This window comes from Natrix helvetica (assembly GCF_964273705.1).
Source record: "Natrix helvetica genome assembly, chromosome: 5".
Lineage (NCBI taxonomy): Eukaryota > Metazoa > Chordata > Lepidosauria > Squamata > Natricidae > Natrix > Natrix helvetica.
The window spans coordinates 53,545,736-53,565,789 of NC_138551.1; the positions used below are offsets into that span (position 1 = coordinate 53,545,736).

The 20,054-nt window shown below is 39.4% G+C and overlaps 1 protein-coding gene across 1 annotated transcript in view; it reads left to right on the top strand.

Moving 5' to 3' along the window:
- Nucleotides 1–1,549: 1,549 nt before the first annotated feature.
- SORCS3 (sortilin related VPS10 domain containing receptor 3) overlaps nucleotides 1,550–20,054 on the top strand; it is a 541,760-nt gene continuing 523,255 nt past the window's right edge. Inside the window, exon 1 of the mRNA XM_081954063.1 lies at nucleotides 1,550–4,619. Coding sequence (XP_081810189.1) covers nucleotides 3,819–4,619 — 801 coding nt within the window. The 5' untranslated portion in view covers nucleotides 1,550–3,818. The remainder of the gene's footprint in view (nucleotides 4,620–20,054) is intronic.

A 20,054-nucleotide genomic window follows, 5' to 3' on the forward strand; every position in this document is an offset into this window, starting at 1 on the left:
AGTTGTACATATAATAAAATAAAGTTCTCTTGTCACTATATTATTTCCTAAATAAAGCTTTTATCTCCCCCCAAACATCTTCCTTAAAAATATTTTCTTATAAAAGTTATACTCTTAACTTTGGTGTTTCTCTCTTCTTGCACCCTTAAAGCTGTATAAAGCGATTTGCTATTTACTTGTTTATTGTTTCTGGGCTACACCCCTTTGGAAGATGAATGTATGCAACAAAATGACCATACAATATGGATACAAACCCCAGACAGCACATGATCCATAAAGTTTGAAGTGACACAGTGATGTGTTCTTCACCAGGTCCTGTCTTCCATCTCACATCCTCTTTCTTTCACTTTTTTCCATGCATTCTTTCTACCCTTTTTTTCCTCTCAGTGGGAACTGGGGCAGGTTTACAGAAAAAAAAAAAGAACATTGCGGCTGGGGAGAACTAACATAAACAAACGTTTTTGTTCATTCCCTAAAATTACTTATCAGAAAGTCCTTTTTACCCAATAAAGGCAAAACACTTTGAATCAATTTAAATGTCCCTATTGTGATTGGGTAATGGGTTTGTGTGTCATTATCTAACTAAAAGCCACTTTTACCCAGTTTTGGATAATTTGGCTAGGTTCAGGAAGCACTGTTTTAGAGGTTGAGAATCTTAAAAAATTGGAATACTCCTGGACCTCATATACTGTACAAACTACTGTATATCTTGCACTGATGGAGTACTCGTACTAGTCATGTCATTTGCTTCTTGATTGGACCATTATAACATGTTCTGTGGAACTGCCACCAAAACCACTCAGAAGATTCAAGCAAGGCAAAATGTATTCCTAAAATTCTGATTGGGAGAAAGTAAAATAATTATGTACGGATTGGTTTGATTATGAATAAATAGGATATTTGGAGCTTAGTCCTTGGTTTCTTCTATTTTCAGTTTGCTATCTAAGATGGGTCATTTATTTTAATTTAGGCCAATAGTCTGCTTCTAACAACACCAATACATTCTAGAAGGCTTAGAAGCACAGTAATAAATAAAGCACCTGCTTCTTTAGCAGCTGGTTCCAAGAGGTCTTTTGCCTTTGATATGAGAATTCCATATTATTTATTAATCGTAGAAGAACTTTTATCATATGAGCAAAGTTGGAGCAGGGATAGGAAGGTTCATGTAGCTATCCCCCTTTTCCAACTGTGACAATACATGTGAAAAAGTGCAGAAAGTTGGGATAATCTCTAGGCACAGGCAGAATGCTTATATTTTATGGAGGCTAATCTTGTGAAAATCAAGGAATCCTATAGGCACAAAAACAGGATCTGTCAAGGTGTGGAAGTAAGGTTAAAGATAAGATTATAAAAAGTCTACATAAACCTGTTTCTTCTTTGCCGAGAAGCCTCAAGAGCGATTATCTTTATATCACATCTTCCCCAAGCGTGTATTGACACGCTGATTATAAGACAGCCAAGGTTAGATCTTAGTATACTCATTAAATATGTTATTCAGTTTGTCGTGTATAGAGTTTGCAAATCATGTTTTTCTTTATTCATTGCAACTTGAAAAGGGGAACAGATGAATGTGTGTCAAACATTTCCTATAATCTTTACACCTTCCTGTCTTCTAGTAAGATCCCTGGAATATAAGGAAATTTCCCTGTGAATACAGATGGGAATCTGGCCCTTTCTGATCTCAGTCCCTTATTTAGGCTCATTTTATGTTAAATAAAGACTGTAGAATATTTCATCCAACTCTGGTGCTTGCTTCTTTATTGTCACCACAAAGTATAGTGGAAATGACTTGTCATCACTTTCTCTTGCAGATGGCAAGGATTTCACGCCACTCCAGATTTACTTCCAAGAAGTTGTGTTAAATAATTTGTTCTCACTTGTTAGTTTACATCTGTTCAGTGTTTAGGAATGTTTTCTAGTTAAAATCCCCGATGGGTCTGGCTGAAAATGTAAATCAATCCACAAAAGGGTGGGGTGGCTTGTAAGAGATAAATGCAGAATCAATCCTGCTACAGGAAAGGATAATGAATTGGCATAATGTTAACTTTGTAGCTTTGCTGGAAAGCAAAATAAGCAGCGTGACAGTAAGAAATCCTCATAATGAGAATCTTATTAGCCTGTCAATAGCATCCAAATAATCCTGGCTTCCCAGAGACAACAGGAGGCTCCAGTAGAAATTTGTGAGTTGACTTTGTTTTTTTCCCTACAAGCCTGTCCGGGCTCAATTCTTCCAGTTTCCTCCTTTAAAATGAACTTGCTCCTTTTTGAGACACTGGTACATCTCTGTAGGATTATGATCCTGAATGTTCAGGTGATAAAATGTCCCCTAACTAAAGCAATAATGATCTGGTCTCATTTGGCCCCACCCATAACTTCTCTGTGCAACAACTTGGGAAATTCACTTGCAATATTTTTGAATTTTGGGCTGAGATAATTTCCATGAAACTACCTGTACGGTACTTCCACTGTTGCTCAGCACTCATTTTTAAAAGTAAGACTAGTTAGTAATATACCTCTATCTATCTCTCTATCTCTATCCCTAGATCTCTGTATGGAAGTGATGGCCAATTTCCCAGCTCTTTTGATTTCCTTGCCCTTCCAGGTTGGGATGCCTACCATCTCAAGCTTTGGCTTTCTGATGCTTCCTGAGTGCTCCAAAGGCATCCACAGGGGTGTATGGGTGTGTGTAAGGGATTAGGATTGGCAGGCAATGGAACTCTCCCCAAGGAAGGCTATCCCCTCATACAAATGGCAGGCTAAAGCCCCTAGTTCTCAAGGTGGTTTGCTTCCAAGTACACGCGATGGCACTGCCTACCTGCCTACCCGTCCAGCTTGAGAAGAGACGATCCACGGGAATTAGCCATTCTTTCTACGGCTGCCCTTACAAGTTCCCAAATCTAGAACCGAGACCCTGCGCCTGCTGCTCTTGAACCCTCGGAGTGACTGTCGATCCAACTGGAATAGATTAGTGCCAGTCGCGCTGTTGCCCTCTCCCCTTCCTCCCCGCTGTTAGGGCTCACCCTTGCACACGCACAAATCTCCGCCTGTTACTTCAATGGCTTCTGCTGAGATTTGTCAGCGGTGCGGAGGAAGCACAGGCGACCCTTTTTCTAGCGGTTGGAAAATCCCCGAGAGGAACAGAAAGGGGCGGGGGGGAGACCTTTCGCTCGGCAGCGGCATTGGCCGCACGCTTCCTATTCTCACCGCCAGCAAAGCGAGGAGAAAACCCCCGGCGGTGGTCCTCCTCTAGGCTTCTCTCGTCGGCTGTTGTTGTTTTCCTGCCCACGCGCGCCAGTGTAGTTTCCTTACACTCGCCCTGTTAAGCATCGAGGCAGCCGCTCGGGCGCGCACACACCGCCGGATTCCGCTGGAAGTGCAGCGTGGTTGGTGAATTGCTGGTGTATTTCATCCTTGGCGTTTGGCTGGGGAGCAGCAGCTCCTCCCCTTGGTGGTGCTATCCTCTTACTTGATCAAATCCTCGAACGTGAACAGTTTCACTGAAAAGCACGTTTTTTTAAAAAAGAAAAGAAAAGAAAAGAAAAGGAAAGAGAAAAATCCAGCAACAGTGAAAGAACAGAATCCAACTACAGGACTTTTTGTTTTTGTTGTTCTTTTTTTAAAAAAAAAAAAACCCAACCCAAAGCGCCCCAAAACGAAATCCCTGCACCTCAATCTCAGAGGTTGAAAAAAAAAGGTGGAAGAAGAAAGCTTTGGCTGCAAAATAATAATAATCTGCTGGCCGCTGCGCTCCCTCCCTTCCTCCCGCTTAGAAAGGACCCCCACCCCTCCCACCATACATACCCAACTCTCTGCAAGGCATGGAGAGAGGGGCTGGCTGGTCCTCTGGCTGCTGCGTCGCTTGGATCGCCTCGGCATGGCTTTTCTTTGGCGCTGGGTCTTTCGTCGGGGCTGAGATAACTTGCCGATCTTGTTTCCAGTCGTCTTTATCGCCCACATCTTTCCGGGTGAAGCTGCTGCAGTTGCCGTCGCCGCTGGAGGTTCCTCGGGGAGTGAAACTCGGACCAAGCGGCGACGAAGACGGGGAAAGCCTTCGGGAGAATCCCCGTGGAGGATGGGGTGCAGCGGGAGAGGCCATGGAGGAGGAAGGCGAAGCGACGGGAGCGCCCCGAAAGGATCCCGGTCCGGCGAGACTGCAAGGCACCTCACCCGCGACGCCCGAGGAAGCCACCGGCGGACCCCCGAAGGAAACCGAGAGGACGCGCCGGACCCCCGACCTCGGCGGCTCCCACCAACTCGGGAATAGGGCGGAGGGCAGGGGAAGCTCCTTGCCTTCCGTCTGGGCAGAAACGCAACAGATGCCCGGAGGAGGGTCTGTTGGGGAATTGCCGGGCGGCAGCCCCAGAGCACGGAGGAGCAGCGAAGATTGGCAACCCTTCGGCCAGGACCGGCGCGGGGCAGATGGAGGGGGTTGGGACGCCACCTCTCCGGACGGCCAGAGAGCCCGAATTCCCGGCAGAGGCTCCAAAGAGGAAGGGCGGCTGGGCAAACTGCGCGGGGGCGGAGGCGAAGAGTTGAAACTATCCAGCACGACCTTTGCCCTGAACGGAGACTCGGCCCACAACCAGGCGATGGTGCACTGGTCCGGCTACAACAGCAGCGTAAGTCGACGAGACGGCCAGGGGGGCGGGAGGGGCGAAGGGTGGGGAGCTGGGTGTGTGTGTGTCTCCCTCTTCAAACCCGGCAACCAGTGGCTTCCCGGTCTTTTCCCGGGTGCAAAAGTTACTGCCTGCGTCGGACGCTGGGCTGGTTTGCGAGAGAAACTCGCGCCGAGTGTCTCAAATCTTTTTTGGCAACGGAGCATTAGCTTTATCAGCACCACGGAGAGGGAAGTCGGGCTTTTTTCTATCCGCCGTTCCAAGGATAACTGTGGGCCGCTGGAGGAAAGTTAGATCAGCGTTGTGTTTTAGCAATGGTTCTCCCCCCCCCCCCGCCCTCCTTCTTTGCTTTTTGTTTTAAAACTACTATTGAGCTCGGAAGAGAATTGTGCTTGTTGCTTGACTTACAATGCAGTCACACCGTTGATTTCCCTGTCTTATTCCCCTCTCCCCGTTTGTAATAGGGGGTGAGGGGTGGGATGGGGGAAGAAGATGCTTCAGTGGCACTGTGCTGAAAAATGAGTAATGAGGAGTGGGAGCAAGAGAGAAGGACGGTGGCCTTCGCTGTTGTTCAGAACCTGGCATTTGATTTATTAAGAAGTGATACACCCCCTTCCTCCTTTCCATATAAGGAAGGAAGCAAACACAAGAGAAGGTTGCTTTCAAACTAATCCGTGGAAATCAACTTTTCCTTACCTGCAGAAATAACACATTTCTACATTTATAAATGCATACACGTATATAAACGCCAAAGATGATTCTAGTAATTATTCATATGTACAATTGTACATACATATATTGTATATTGAGTAGAAGATCTCTAAAATTTCCTATAGATTATGCATTAAGAATCTTTCTCTGTTTTTCTTCTCATAAACTCAGTTTTATCAAAAGGTGGCGCCCTTGAAATCTGATTTGAGTAGCTGTACTGGCGGATGGAGCAATATTACATGCCATGCATTTGCTGGAAAGAGCAATGAAAGGGACATTGTTAAGTTAGAAACACAACTAGCTAGAGTCTGGGTTTAAAATCCTTGTCGAAGAACCATAGGAAGAATGTTCAATTTTCTCTTAACATTTATGTAGAAATGTTATGGTCAGTTCTCCTGTAAAATCTTGGCAGGAGATTATTTATTTGGAGACTTGGATACAACCTTTTGTAGACAATGTGCTTATTATTTTCTTCCTTTTTGTTTTTGCATGTACTGTAGTCAGCTGTAGAACATATCTGAGTTTGAAAATTCAATATTCACCCACAGATTCAAATGTCCTATTCCCAGGTCACTAATTGGTCATTTATGGTCCCAAGTTTGAGTCTGTATTTCTATGTGATCAGAAACAACAACACTTTTTTTGGCATCTATTTATTTTCAGAAAATGTTATCTTTGGCTTAAGATTTCTTTAGCAATGCAGAGTTAGATGCATATTCTTCTGTAGGGCCCTGTTGTAGCTGCCATTTTTGCTAAATATAAAAGCAGTATTATGTCTTGAAAGAGTGCCATGTCTACATTTGGCAGTATGTTTGAGTAATATATATAATAAAACCTGCAGTCCCTTCTTTTTCATGCTTTAAGGGTGTGGTGGTTTGTGTCTGCCAAAATAGCTGATCAGTGATATGGATATTCTGTGTGAATTTTGAATTCCTATTATAAGATTTCAGAAGAGTTCCAATGCTTTTGGGAAGAAGACTTCCTCCCCCAGATACATTCTAAAATGCCTATATGAAGTAGTATAATTCTCAGTATAAAAGTAAGTGCTTCTCAGTGGTTGTATAGTTGGATTGCATGGTATAGGAAATCAAAATGAAGCAATGCAGAAATAGTACATTGCAGTAGCATTCTGATCTTTTTGATATTTCAAGTGGAAATACAGTGTCTGCTAGCAAAGAAGCTGCCTTTCATAGATGAAATGGGTTATTTTGGTGTTTGCATGAAGGGAAAAACAAGTGAGCCATTAATAAATAAATTATATCCATCTATGATTTCAATAAGGAGAGGCTGAGAATTTGGGATTCCCCCCCCCCTTACTCCTGGGAGAAAGCATAACATCATGTTTAGGATTAATTGACTATATTTTTTGGAAAGCTGGGCTGCACTTCCCTGTAGAAGTCAAATGCTCAGTTTGACTGAAAAAAGACAAAGTTACCAAGATGAGAAAGAAATTAAAAAAACCAAAAGCCTGGCTCCTTTTTCTCATCTGCTGCAGCCTTTCCTTTCCCCTATTTGATAAGTGGAAGGTGGTCAGCCAATTGGTTTAAAGCAGCATAGCAAAATGGTGATTTAGCTCAGATTAGATGTCAAAACTATTGCATACTTTACCACAAGACTTTATTACCATCTGCAGTTGGGAACGTATTTCCTGAACTATTTGAAGATGCAAAACATCAGGACAATGGAATGGAACAAAGATGTGTCTCTTCACATTACTGGCAATGCCATGCTGTCTTGAGTAGCCCAATTTTCACTGTTGAATATACTGATGTGACACACACTACGAGCAGTAGCATGTACCCACACCTTCTGTCTGTTTCTAAAAGTTTGACTCACTAGTGCTTGGCTTTTGGCAGTCTCCTCTCTGGAATAAAGATACTGTGTTTGTCTCTGTCTCTGTGTATTACAGAGTGTGTGCATTACAAATGTTAATAAAAACATCTGTATTGAATTTAGAAAGTAGGGTCAACAAATTGATGGTGAGATTTTAAAAAGCAGATAAAAGACAATAAAAAATAGTTTTCTTTGTTAGACAATTTATTTTGAAGCAAATTAGAAGACATTAACATATTAACCTGGGGATGTGGACAAGTGATACTGTTTTCATATGAATATATAGATAATTTGTGCAGTACGTGTAGGTAAGATATGTCTAGTTAAATAAATTAATTCACTGGCATCTCACTTTCTTTGTATAGTTATTCATCTGCACTAACATGGAAGCATCTGGGTTGCTTCCATTTCTCATCTATGAAATTTTGGCAATATGAATGTGCAATCCATAAACATTTCTTGTGTAGAATGTATCTATGCATACAATATAAATAATATGCACTTCTGGATAGAAGAATGTACAGATTGACTCTACCAGTATTGGCTTGGATTCCCATGATTCCCAGCCAGTCTTTGATCAAATTGGAATGATAAAAGTTGCCTATCATATCTGGAAAGCTATATAAAATAAGTAGAATGGGGTCAGTCTGTTGGTGTACATATTTGTGTGTGTGTATATACATGCTACTTTCTGACATGCTATATGCTACATTCTGCATTAATATCACTAATATATTGCTATTTTTTTCTATTTAAGTGGAACATTAGTATAAAGGGATTTTCATTTACTATTTTTGTATCCCTCTCCTTATTTCAAGTTTGCCTTTGGCTTTCTTCTTTTTTTGGATTAGCCTCTCTTGTTCATCAACTTTCAATTTCGTCCTTAAGAGTTGTTCTCATTGTGAAGCCTTTTTGTCTCATTTCAGTGGCATTCTTCTATTCTTTTATCATATTTGTGATAATTCTACAACAAGTACCTGAGCTCTTCTAGCTATCTATTGTACCTATTATGTGTTTCATATCCACATTGGCTTCCTGACCTGTATAATTGGTGTGGAAAAATAGCATTCAGTTTTCATCATTTAGTATCATATGTTCATGGTTCAATATGTTACTGGTGTGTGTGCGTGTGTGTGTATTTGTGTGTGAAACTCTTGTTAAGGTTCTTTAATGGAATGCCATTAGGGGTGAAGTGACTGGGATAATCAAGCATATTGCTTTCAGGCTGGCAGGGAAGAAACTCAGGCTTTCAAGGATGGAGTTTATTCTGATCCTGATAGAAAAACTACGTTTTAACCAGAGCTAGTATTCAGATCCTATCTAATAATCTATAGCTGGGTTTTGTGTGGTTTATTGTGACCACAGACTTTAAAACTCCAGTCTTCTCTCTCTTCTTTGATGGTAGTCTGGTGTCCTGTTTCCACTATATGTATAACTATCCTGTTTCTGGGTCCTTCCTTTGAGACAGAACAGGTGTTACTGTTTGCTTCCTTACTAGCTTATGATTCTTACAAATCTCTGGTTTGACATTAATAAAAAAAAACCATGATGTGGAATGCAAGTAAATACAAAATCACATAATGTGATTTGTTTGAAGCAGGACAAAAGCCTGTTAGGGAAAGAGGTTCTTAATTTTAAATTAGGAAATAGAAAAATAAGATCCTATCATGTGAACCCAGAACATTGAGTTGAATAAATATTGGGATAATTAATTTCTATGTGTTATGTAACCTGTGCCCTTAGCTTTTCTATGATTTCGAAATCAGATATCTGTCTATAGTTTGCTGACTGAAAGAAGAGAGAGAAGACTTTGGATATGCTCATCCATTTTTGATTTATTTATTAATTTATAATATTTATATGCCTCTCAGCTCACAGTGCAGTCCCTACACTTCGCTTATTTAGGTGATCACATTGTACAAACCTATGAATTCCCCTGATGAAATGCGGCCTTGGACTAGATTAGAGATCTGAGAAAGGTTTTGTTAGAAGCAGCATGGCCTCAGAAGGCAGGATAAGAAGCAATGAATGGAAGCTAATCAAGGAGAGAAGCAACTTAGAACTAAGGAAGAATTGCCTGACAATGAGAACAATTGACCAATGGAACAGCTTGCCTTCAGAAGTTGTGGCTGCTCCATCAATGGAGGCTTTTAAAAAGAGATTGGACAACAACTTCTTTGAATTGGTATAGGGCAGTGATGGCTAACTTTTTGTCATTGCGTGCCAAAAGCGTGTGCATGCACACAACAGCACACACACACACACACACACATGCCCACACCCATAATGCAATGTATGCATGGCACCCAGCATGTGCACGTGTGACCTCCACCTGCGCTCCCCCTCCCCACATATGCATGCATGGCCTCCCCGTGCCTAGCAGGCCTCCCTGCATCATCCTGGGACCAAAAATAGGCCGGGGGGGAGCACCACACCCCACGATTGATTTTGGGCCTCCCAGACCTCCCTGAAGCCTCCTTCAACAAAAATGGGCCATGGAGGGGGGGTGCTGGACCCTCCCTGCTCCCCCCATGCACATGCAACTCCCACCCCTATGTATGCATGCGCATCTCCCGCATGCGCCCCTCCTCCCAAGCATGCGCAGCACAGACCCATAAACCAGCTGGCTAGCAAGAAGCATACACGCATGCATGGTGGAGCTGAGCTGGGATGATGGCTCACATGTCCGCAGAGAGGGCTCAGCATGCCATAGGTTAGCCATCACAGGTATGGGGTCTCCTGCTTGAGGAGAAGACCTCCTATTATTATTCTGCTATTAATATAAAAGTTGAAAAAGCTAGGTGCAATTAAAATCAGTATGGTAAGAGATCCGGAGTATAAATTAAATGAAAGAGGCAGATGGAAAGTCCTTTTCAAAGTGGCGTTCCGAGTTCATTACTTGCTTTAGAGATTAAGTTGGGGTGCACAATTCTTCTTTGGGGCAAAGTGGCTGAGACCATTAAAATGTTTTGAATTAATATACAACTATTCAGTATTAATATTTGAGTCAATGTTAAAAACATTATGTCAGTGCCTCTAATATAATTTTCTCCCATTTATAAAATCATTTGGACTAGCCTTGAGACTACACTCACATAAAAATGGAAGTGAAAAAGGAAATGATGCAAAGAGAAGATCAAATGAAAGCAAAACTAGCAATAAGATGAGCCCAAACGGAAGTTTTAAATGGAACATATCCATGTCTATATTCTGGCATTCATGCTTCTATCTGAAAGATACTGGGTATATATTTAATTTGTTGGTTGACAAAGCACCATGTCTCATTTCAAAATCACTGAAGAGAACATTCTCAAAACTGGGAGTAGTATAAAATACCTTGTAAATTAAGCAAGTCAATAAAATGTATAAAATCATTAAACATCATGGGGAGTGTGAACAAAGAAATACAATTTAAGCACCTGGTCCACACACAAAGTAGAAAGCTTCATACCCTCACATAGAAAGGAGCAGTAATAAAAACATACTAATTCTGCTCCACAATAGCCTGGGTTAGCCGTAGATACGTAGATCTATTGGTCCTGTAAAGTATGCAGCAGTAACCTGATCCTGAGTGGTTTAAGATTTTGTACATCAATCAAATACTAATATTAAGAAATTAATACTAATTTCTTAAAATTATATGCTATTGTAAGTACTCACTTTGGGTCCCACATCATGATGCCTCATTCTTTTTAGTGTTAACATCAGACATACCGAATGTAGAACATATTACTCTAATTAAATCATTTGTTTATCATTTGTTTATTACCATGACAATTTTCTGTCCAAGAAGGAGAGATGATAAAATTGTTTTCTGTAATATACATGAATAAATGAAATAATTTTGCACTAGGGTTTTAATACTACAATATGTTCTACCTGTTTATGCTGCACATATATTGCATATATTAATTTCTGTAAATTGAAACTTTATTTCAAAAAGCAAAGTGAGTGGAATAGAGGAACTGAAGCCATTGAGTAGAATTGGGATTGGGACCTGTATGCACTCCCAAATTTTACATATTGCAAAGCTATAGTGGGAAAGCAATGATATATATTTCTGGACTTTGTAAGCATGGAAAATGTATTTTTAAAAGGATCCTGAATTCTGTACTTTGAAACAGGACTTTTACAGATATGACTTCCAAGGTACACATGAACAGGGAAGGGAGGCTGACGTTCTGGCAGGCATAGATGTTTTCTTTGTCATCTTTCCACAGGAAGAGTCACTAACTGGTCTACATTTCACTGTGGAATGTGGTCAGAATAAAAATATCTCCTGTTCTTCATCTAAGAATTAAATGACAAGTCATTGGAAGCAACTGAGGATTATGGAACTATGTATGTGATTATTTACATGTTCCACAAAGTAAGATATGATTGTTGTAGAATAAGAGTATGTCAAAGAAGAGGCAACCAACTTATTCTCCAAAGCACCTGAAGGCAGGACAAGAAGCAATAGAGGGAAACTAATCAAGGAGACAAGCAACCTAGAACTAAGAAGAAGTTTCCTGACACTTAAAACAATTAATCAATGAAAGGAATTGTCTCCAGAAGTTGTGGGTGCCCCAACATTGGAGGTTTTAAAGAAGACATTAATTTAATTTAATTTAAATTGATTTCTGACAATATATTAGCACTGGCTATTGTTTGTAATATTTCATCTCAATGAAGATTCTCAGTTATCCGGGTAGAGTTGTCTGAAAGTTGAGTCATGGCAATTGGATTATTTTTTTTAATTTGAAATGTTTCACTGCTTATCCAAGTAGTTTCTTCATTCTGAGCAAGTTGGTTAGGGGGACCTCATATATGTCCTCCAGGGAGGTTTCACACGTATACACACACATTATTTTTAATGGTAGAAGGTTTGCTTAGGAGGATACTTACCAGATAAGTTTAGAACAAATCCCATAACTGAGTTCTTTTGTGGATAAAATTAAGCACAAAGTGAAAAAAAAACTACTGTACATTATAATTTACCATTATATATGACCCAACCTTTCCTATAAAAAGTTAAGATCCCACAACATCTTGGCTTCTTACTGAAAGTCTACATGTGCTTACTTACAGGAAATACTCATTGAAAATCTCCAGAATAAGACAAATTAGGGCTGCTTACAAAAGGTTTTTCTTTGCTGGGTACCAGAAAATGCAGCAACTACTATTTTTGTGTGTTGTGTAAAAGGTTGAGTCCTCATGGCTTTTACCTCTCTGTGGTTAAGATTGTTTTTCTATTCTTTGCATCAATTGCATACTGTAAGTATTATATGTATACAATTATCTAGGAAAATAAGTAATTAATTATATACATGCATCTGGAGGGCTTGTGAGAAACCCAAACAGTAATTAATTGTTCATTGTTCATGTTTGTTTGATACTTTTTGCTCAGAGAACAGAAGCATATCTTGATTAAACAGAGGAGAATAGAAGGCTTTTACTGAATAAAATGATGAAGAAGCATACTCCTTTCTTTTCTTTTTCTCTCTGTAATAATTATTAGAAATGTGATGGCCATGTTCGGATGAGATTGCTAAGTTGCTAAAGTATAAATTGTCAATCAGATGCTGTTATTTACTGCTCACTCCAGCAAATTGCAGGCTAGGTGTCTTATGGGGCTATAATGTATGACAGGTGTTTTTTAATTAAGGCCCATAACAATGCAGGATGTGGCAGGGGAAAATATTTATAATTATTTTTAATGCATAGATCTGCTGAGAGAAGCCCTTTTTAGCCAGGATGGAATGGGGAGACCTTTATGTTTCCACCATTCATGGTTGGAGGAGGGAGGGGAATTGTACTGCAGGAAAACAGTTTTATGCATATATACGTGAAAGGAAACCCTACTTCCATGGAGCTTACAATTAGGAAAGTAAGTAAAGATTTGTGGGCCAAAGGTGTTTGTTGAGGATTTTCTTCTATGATGTTAATTAGAAAAATATTCATCAGGATTAGTAGCTTGGCAGCTGGAATTAGATGCAGGGATTATGCAAGTACTTTTGCATAGAACACTGGATCCTGTGTGCTATCATGGCAGGGATTCTGCTCACATTGCATGCTTATCTATTTAATTAACAATGGTTTGTTTATTAAGCTAAAGTAGCCAGATTTGCACTACTCAACACATGAATACAATGATACCATTCTCATTGGATTTATCCAAAATAATACACTATAATGTGGTTTGCTAATATTTGATTTAACAAAAAGTATGAATGTGACTGACACATCAGTGGTGGGTTTTGACCTGTATGCCCTGGTATGGGTGTACCGGTGCCTGCCAAAAGCACCGGGTACCATTCCGGTATGGTGCTCCGGAGGGCCCACCTGCCCGCCCATGCTCCTTACTGGTATTTGAGCTCTTCGGCGCTTCCGCACACAAAGCATACGGCGCCTGTACAACGCTCCGCCGAGCAGCTGGAGCATTGCGGAGGCGTCGCGGAGACCTCACGGAGATGTCATGGAGCATCGCAGGAGTTAAGGATGCATGCGCACATTGCACATGTGTACATGCATACTGCGCAAATTCATGTGGTGGACGCCAGGCCCCATTGGAACCTACCGGTTGCAACGGGCTCTGGAACCCACCACAGCCTATGATTATTTCCATTCCTGGTTAACAGGCTGGGAGTTCTGATAGCTTCAATATACCTGGAAGGCAGCAGATATGAGAAGACTTTTCTATAGCAGTGGTTCTCAATCTTTCCTCCCCTCCACTTCTCCTCCTTACCCTCTCTCCTACTCTTACTTCCCCTCCTTTGCTTCCTCTGCTTTACCCTTTCTTCCTTTCCCTCCTCCTCCTTCCTCTTTCCTTCTTCTCCTCTCTTTTCTCCCCTCCTCCTCTCTTCTCCTCACTTTTACCCTCTCTCCTACTCTTGATTTCCCTCCTTTATTCCCTCTGCTTTACCCTTTCTTCCTTTCCCTCCTCATCTTTCCTCCTTTCCATTGTTGCCCTTGCTTATTTACTTTCTCTAATGGGTTCTCGGGGTGGCATTTCAGGAAACCCAACTTTATATTTTCATACATATCATTTTCTCTGTTACATTTATTTCTAATAATAATTCCACTTGTATCATTATCAAAATTGTTATCTTGCATTGCATTTTTTTGCTCTTTTCCTTTGTGCATGGTTTATGGTACTTTTACCAAGCAGGTTTTCATTGTGTGAATGGGGCCAATTCAGGCTCCTGAGTTGGCTCTTGATGACAGGTCTGGTTGTGGATTTAGATATAGTTAAAAGTACCTGGCAGTGGCGTGGAAAACACGCACAATTACAGCCCGGAGCCAGACCTAAGCCCCTCCCTTCCTCGCAGGAACACTTTCCCTCCATTACAAAGTCTTTGAGGCTAATTGTATGGGGCGCGCGCACGCACCTATGTTTTTTACAGCGTGGATCCTCGGCGACGCTCTGCTCCATTCCAGAGCCCATCCGCTGGGATTTCAAGGAACGCGAAGTGGAGTCTAAACTTTAGAGTTGCGCTGGTCTCAGTGACCCCTGTGAAACGGTCGTTCGACCCCAAAAGGGGTCACTACCCACAGGTTGAGAACCGCTGGTCTGTAGGATTAATCTTGTCCTAGACCTCATATTTTTGTGTGTGCATTATACAACCTAATACTTTAGACAGGAAGCCTATTTTTGTAGAATCCCAATGATTGCTCCCATTGCTAGTCCCACTGTTACACGTACTATAGGATGGGGATCCAATTAATTCTAAAGTGAGTTAGGACTTCTGCCTAGTGTTGCATAAACTTCATATGAGAAAGATATGGTAATCAACCTCTAACAACTGAGTCTTATTATAAAAATAGACAACATTGGCCTTCTGACATTCTCCATCAAATTTGTGGTCTTTCAAACATAAGAATGTAACAATGCTTGTCTGGCTTGGGCACAGGACCCATCTAATCCAGCATTCTTTTCTCACATAGGCCAACTACTGCAAGTGCACAAGGAAGTCCACCGATGTCCCAGTAGATGGTATTCAGAGAATCCCATAACTTCTGTGAATTGATTCAAACCTTTTTTTAAACGCCAACATTAAAAAAAAACCTCTCATATGTCTCATAAAATGTGCTCACTTAACAGCGGCAGTAGCATTGCTATTGGAAACAAAACAACAACAAACAAACAAGTGGAAGGAATGATGAGTACCTTTGGGATTCAGCTGCAATGGCAAAAGCTGAAGACTAATAGCTGTTCAGGGAAAGAAAGGACATTCACATGTTGGTTATCTCATGCACATTCATGAGTGCCAAACTCTGCTCTTGGGAATTTCACTGAAATTCTTCTCTCCTTTTTTCCCAATACTAAATTTCATTTTATCAAACCGAATGAGAGCTCATAGGGGAAAAAAAAAACCAGGGAAGTTTAATTGTTTAGTTCTGGAGGGACTGTAATTCTTCTTGCATATCTTGAAGATTGGAAACTGGGCCATAAGTACTTTGTACATAGAGCTAGTAAAAAGTAAGTGATTCTCATTGCAATCCAACTTATTTATATATTCCTCTAACATGCCCAACTCTCATTTCTCTATAAAATGTGAAACATGCTGTTAAACACAGCTATCTTTGCTTTTTTGAGAAATTTTATTCCTCACCCCAGACCACATGCTATCCACTGTGTAGTTTAATCTCTCTTTTCTCATGTTTTTAGTAACCATCTATGTATGCACAAACATTCATCTACTTACCCTAGTTTGTTGGCATTTATGTATAACATTCTATTTTTACTCAATTTCCTATGTAGGCATTATTACCTTGGTTCTTCATAGATTAATTTTATCCATACTCTTTGTTACATCATACTGTCTAACATTTGATACAAGTTATTTCAGTTTTCAGCTACTTAGCTGGGATCATCTGCATACAAAAGTGCATTAATGTTAAAGGTTGCAACCAAGCATCATCAAAAGAATTATGTATAAATCTATCTACTCATATTTGATAATCAAGGCAATACAAGTCCTTCTTTAATGCCTGCTCAATATTTAACTATTCACTAAATATTGGATTTATCTTCCTATCACATAGCTTTACTTCCATCATATATTATTTCAGCAACCACATGCATACTAACCCTTCCACATTTACTTTATCAGGTGCTTTCTCTGAATTAACACATTTTCTTTATCACATTCATATATTTCTTAATGATTTGTTAAAGGATAAAAATCTATCTGTATGGTATAGTGCACATCCCAGATTATGATCATTATCTCCTTTGTCTTTTAAAAATCATTTTTATTAAATACTTTTTTGAAAAGTTAATAGATAAACACAAAAATCGTAGAAGAAAAATAAGAAAGAAAAAGAAAAAAGTGATGAAAAATATAAAATAAAATAAAAGCAAAAGAAAAAAATACATAAAAGAATGACTTTTGTTTTTCTTTAGAGCAGTTATAGATGTATATTTAATATATTTTCCCCTTCAAAATTACCTAATATGGTTTCCTTCTCCTCATATAGCCTCCTTTGCTTCTTGTCTCCTTTCAAATAGAATTCAGCCTAGCACATTTAAAAAACTCGCTGTCCGGGTTCCAGCCGATGCCCTAATGAAAGCAGGAACCTCAAGCAAAGTTTCAAGAAAAATCAAGTTGTTTATTAGGAGCTCTTGTAGTATTTGCATTCACTTGTGATTCTTTGAATCAGGAAATGAAGCCAGTACACTCTTTCAATGATCAGGGGCAAATGGGCATAAGCAAACCACAGCAATATCTTTTAGTTATACCATCTGAAGACTCCAGTGATATACCAAGCCCATCAAGTTTTGATTGTTGTTGCCAGGTGGTTTGAGGATTTATTGGGTTTTGTATTTGGAGTTTTATTGCTCAGAATCACTAGAAATGAGTTAGGCAGCCATATAAATGTTCTTAATAAACTAACAAATAAACAAATAAATCTACCTTGCAACTTTACAATTTTTCAGCGTTTTCATCAAATTTGTGACTGCCTTTTTGGCATTTTTTGACAGTAGCATTTATATCATTCATTTTGATCTATTCTTTGAATTATCCATTCTCATTTTCACTCAGATCTTTAAAATACTCCTTGTAGCAGTTAATCACTTCATCTTGCCTTCAAAATCATTTTATCATTTTTATTCACTCTGCTGTAGGCTGGTTTAACTGTTCATCCACTTTGCAAACAACTTTTGTCTCCATCAAAAATCACTGTATTTTACTGCCTCTTTTAATTTTAACCGTTGCTTGATCTCGTTGCCAACATTTTGTAACACTTTGTTTCTCATTGTGGGTATTATACAATGGTTTAATACATGTTGTATTGGTATAATGGTATGTATTATACAATGGTATATAGTACAGAGATGTCAAAATGGATCCCATTGTAGGCCATATCAGGATTTTGTTTGCCCTTGGAAGGCTGGAGGAGTGGGCATTGCCTCATCATCACACCCAAATGGGTGGGTGTGGCCAGGGTGGGTAGGGCTAAGGAAGCATAAGCTTGTCCCTCACCATCTCTTGGACATTCCCATGGGGCAACTCGGGGCCTATCGCAGACCGAATCTGGCATGTGGGACATGCATTTAAACACATGTCCATCATCTGACAAAAAAAAATAGAAATAATAATTAAAAATAATAAATAAATGCATTAAAAACAAAACAAAACAAAAAACCAAATAGACTCAAAGGTAGACTCTATGGACCACTGGTTATTTTTCAGCCATCAGTTTTCTATTTCGCTATGTTTCTATGTTGCATGATTGCTTTGCTCAATGACAACAATCCCAGCAGTCTCAACTGCAGCCATTAACCAAACTCCTGGGTCATTAAGTGAATTGCGCAAAATTCAGCTGCCTGCCAAGAAGAGGTGAAATTCACTGACAGGCAGTCTTTCACTCTGAAAAAAAAGAGCAAAAGAGTTGCCTGCTAGAGAGTTTCAGATTTATGTGGAGTTGAAATTGTCTAGCAGGCAACCCTTTCAGCCAATCTCCAGAGATAAGAAGGAGTCCTTTCAGCAGGCAGTAGATGCTTACAGGATTTCCTGCCAGCTTCCACACTGACATTCTGGGGTAATCAGCAGTGAAGTTTGCAAATTGTGATCATATGATTGGAGGGTACTTGGCAACTTGCCATAAGTGCAAATAGATTGCCAAGCACCCAGATTGTGATCACATGACCATAGAATGTAGTGGCAATGGTGCAACATTTTGCAATCGACAGAAGTTATTTACAAGTCCTAAAGCAACCCACGTAATTTTGGATTATTATTAAAATAATGATAATAAGTCAAGGAATATCTGTAGCATACATTATGATAAACACAGTTCCTCCTCATCCCTTATCATTTCACCATTCCACAAAGAAACTTTTTCATGCTTTCCATTATTGTAATTTCATCCTCTCCTTTGGTACTCTGTAACATAATCTTCTCACTGTATTCCAGCCCAATTCCATATTTTTTCTAAAACTCATGTCTATTTTTTTTTCATTCTGTTGGGAGATTAATTTGTCTTCTAACAAATTTGTCACGCAGGACACTGATTAATTTATCGTCTTCCTGCAGACATGTTGTTTTCACACTAATTTCTTTCACTTCTTTCTTTTTTTAAATGTTTGTTTTCTCCAAAGATCCATTTCTTGGAGGCTACCAAGAAATAGCCTACCATATTCAGCATCTGTGATCAGCTTGTATCCTTCACAAATTATTCCAATCTTTCATCAAAAGCAATAAAAGCAATAATTCTTTTATATTTATATTAATTCTACTCCCACGTGTATGTATGAATATACTTCTGCTGATTAAAGCAAACAAATACTTTTCTAAGTACCCACAAATACCGTTGTCCTTTATTCTTGGATTCTTGAATGGCCAATTTATCTCTTTATTTCACTTATTTGCAGGGCTTGTAGGCTGTTCCAATCAGTTAGTCTGAGTGATAGACAGAGCCAAAGTGGGTAAGGGCTCAACTGAAGCAATAGAATTACACCGTTTTTCTTCTTTCCATCTCCCTTGCGTGCAATGGTTGCCAGATAGATATCAACGAACTGTGTATGCCTAACTGACATGGCAGCTTATACAATTTCTTGTGTTGTCAAAAATGTGAAATTACACTAGGTTTTTTTTTAAATAGAAATAATTATATTTTATTGGAATCAGCTAAGATTTATAACAGAATGTTATATAGGTTTCCTGAGCACAGGAAATAAAGATGGTAAAGAGGAGATACAGTTTTTAAAATGTTTAAGCAAATGGTGTCTTCAATTTTAATCTGGAAGTTGTCATTTTTTATTGGAAAGCTGTGCATACTTACTTAGGACGTTTCTTTAGTTTGTTCTTCAAATGTGTATAGTAAATGCTATGGTTTAGCTTGATAACAACATACTTTTCTGACATAAATACATTGATATTTATACCATATAAGTATTCTACCTATGCATGAATTTGGATAGTCTACTACTCAGGAATATCCATAACTTTTATATAACAGTTTTAGCTTGGAATGTTATGCTCTCATTTCTTTAAAAGGAAATCAAAGTATTTGTTTCCGTACCAATGATATTGGAGGACATTTGTAATACTCAGTTCTGCCAAATACTATGCCTCTTTATGGACACATTCTGAATATGCATAAGGAAAAGAAACAAATATATAATTCTAATGCTACATCTTTTAATAACAGTTGTTATATTTCAATAGGAAGCACTTGTTTCCATTCATAATTGTTTTATCCTCAACACAAATGATAGTTGCACTATCCAATTCGCAACTTCATAGGAAGGACTCATCTTAAAAGAAACATCCTTTGTTTTAAAATTAATTAACTCTTCATTAGCTTTGCTGACGACCTCTTGCCACCCTCCCCTTCGTATTTGTAGCTTTTGGCAAAAGGACCGGAAAATAAGAAATCTCTACTAGTTCCCAGAAGGGTTTCAGG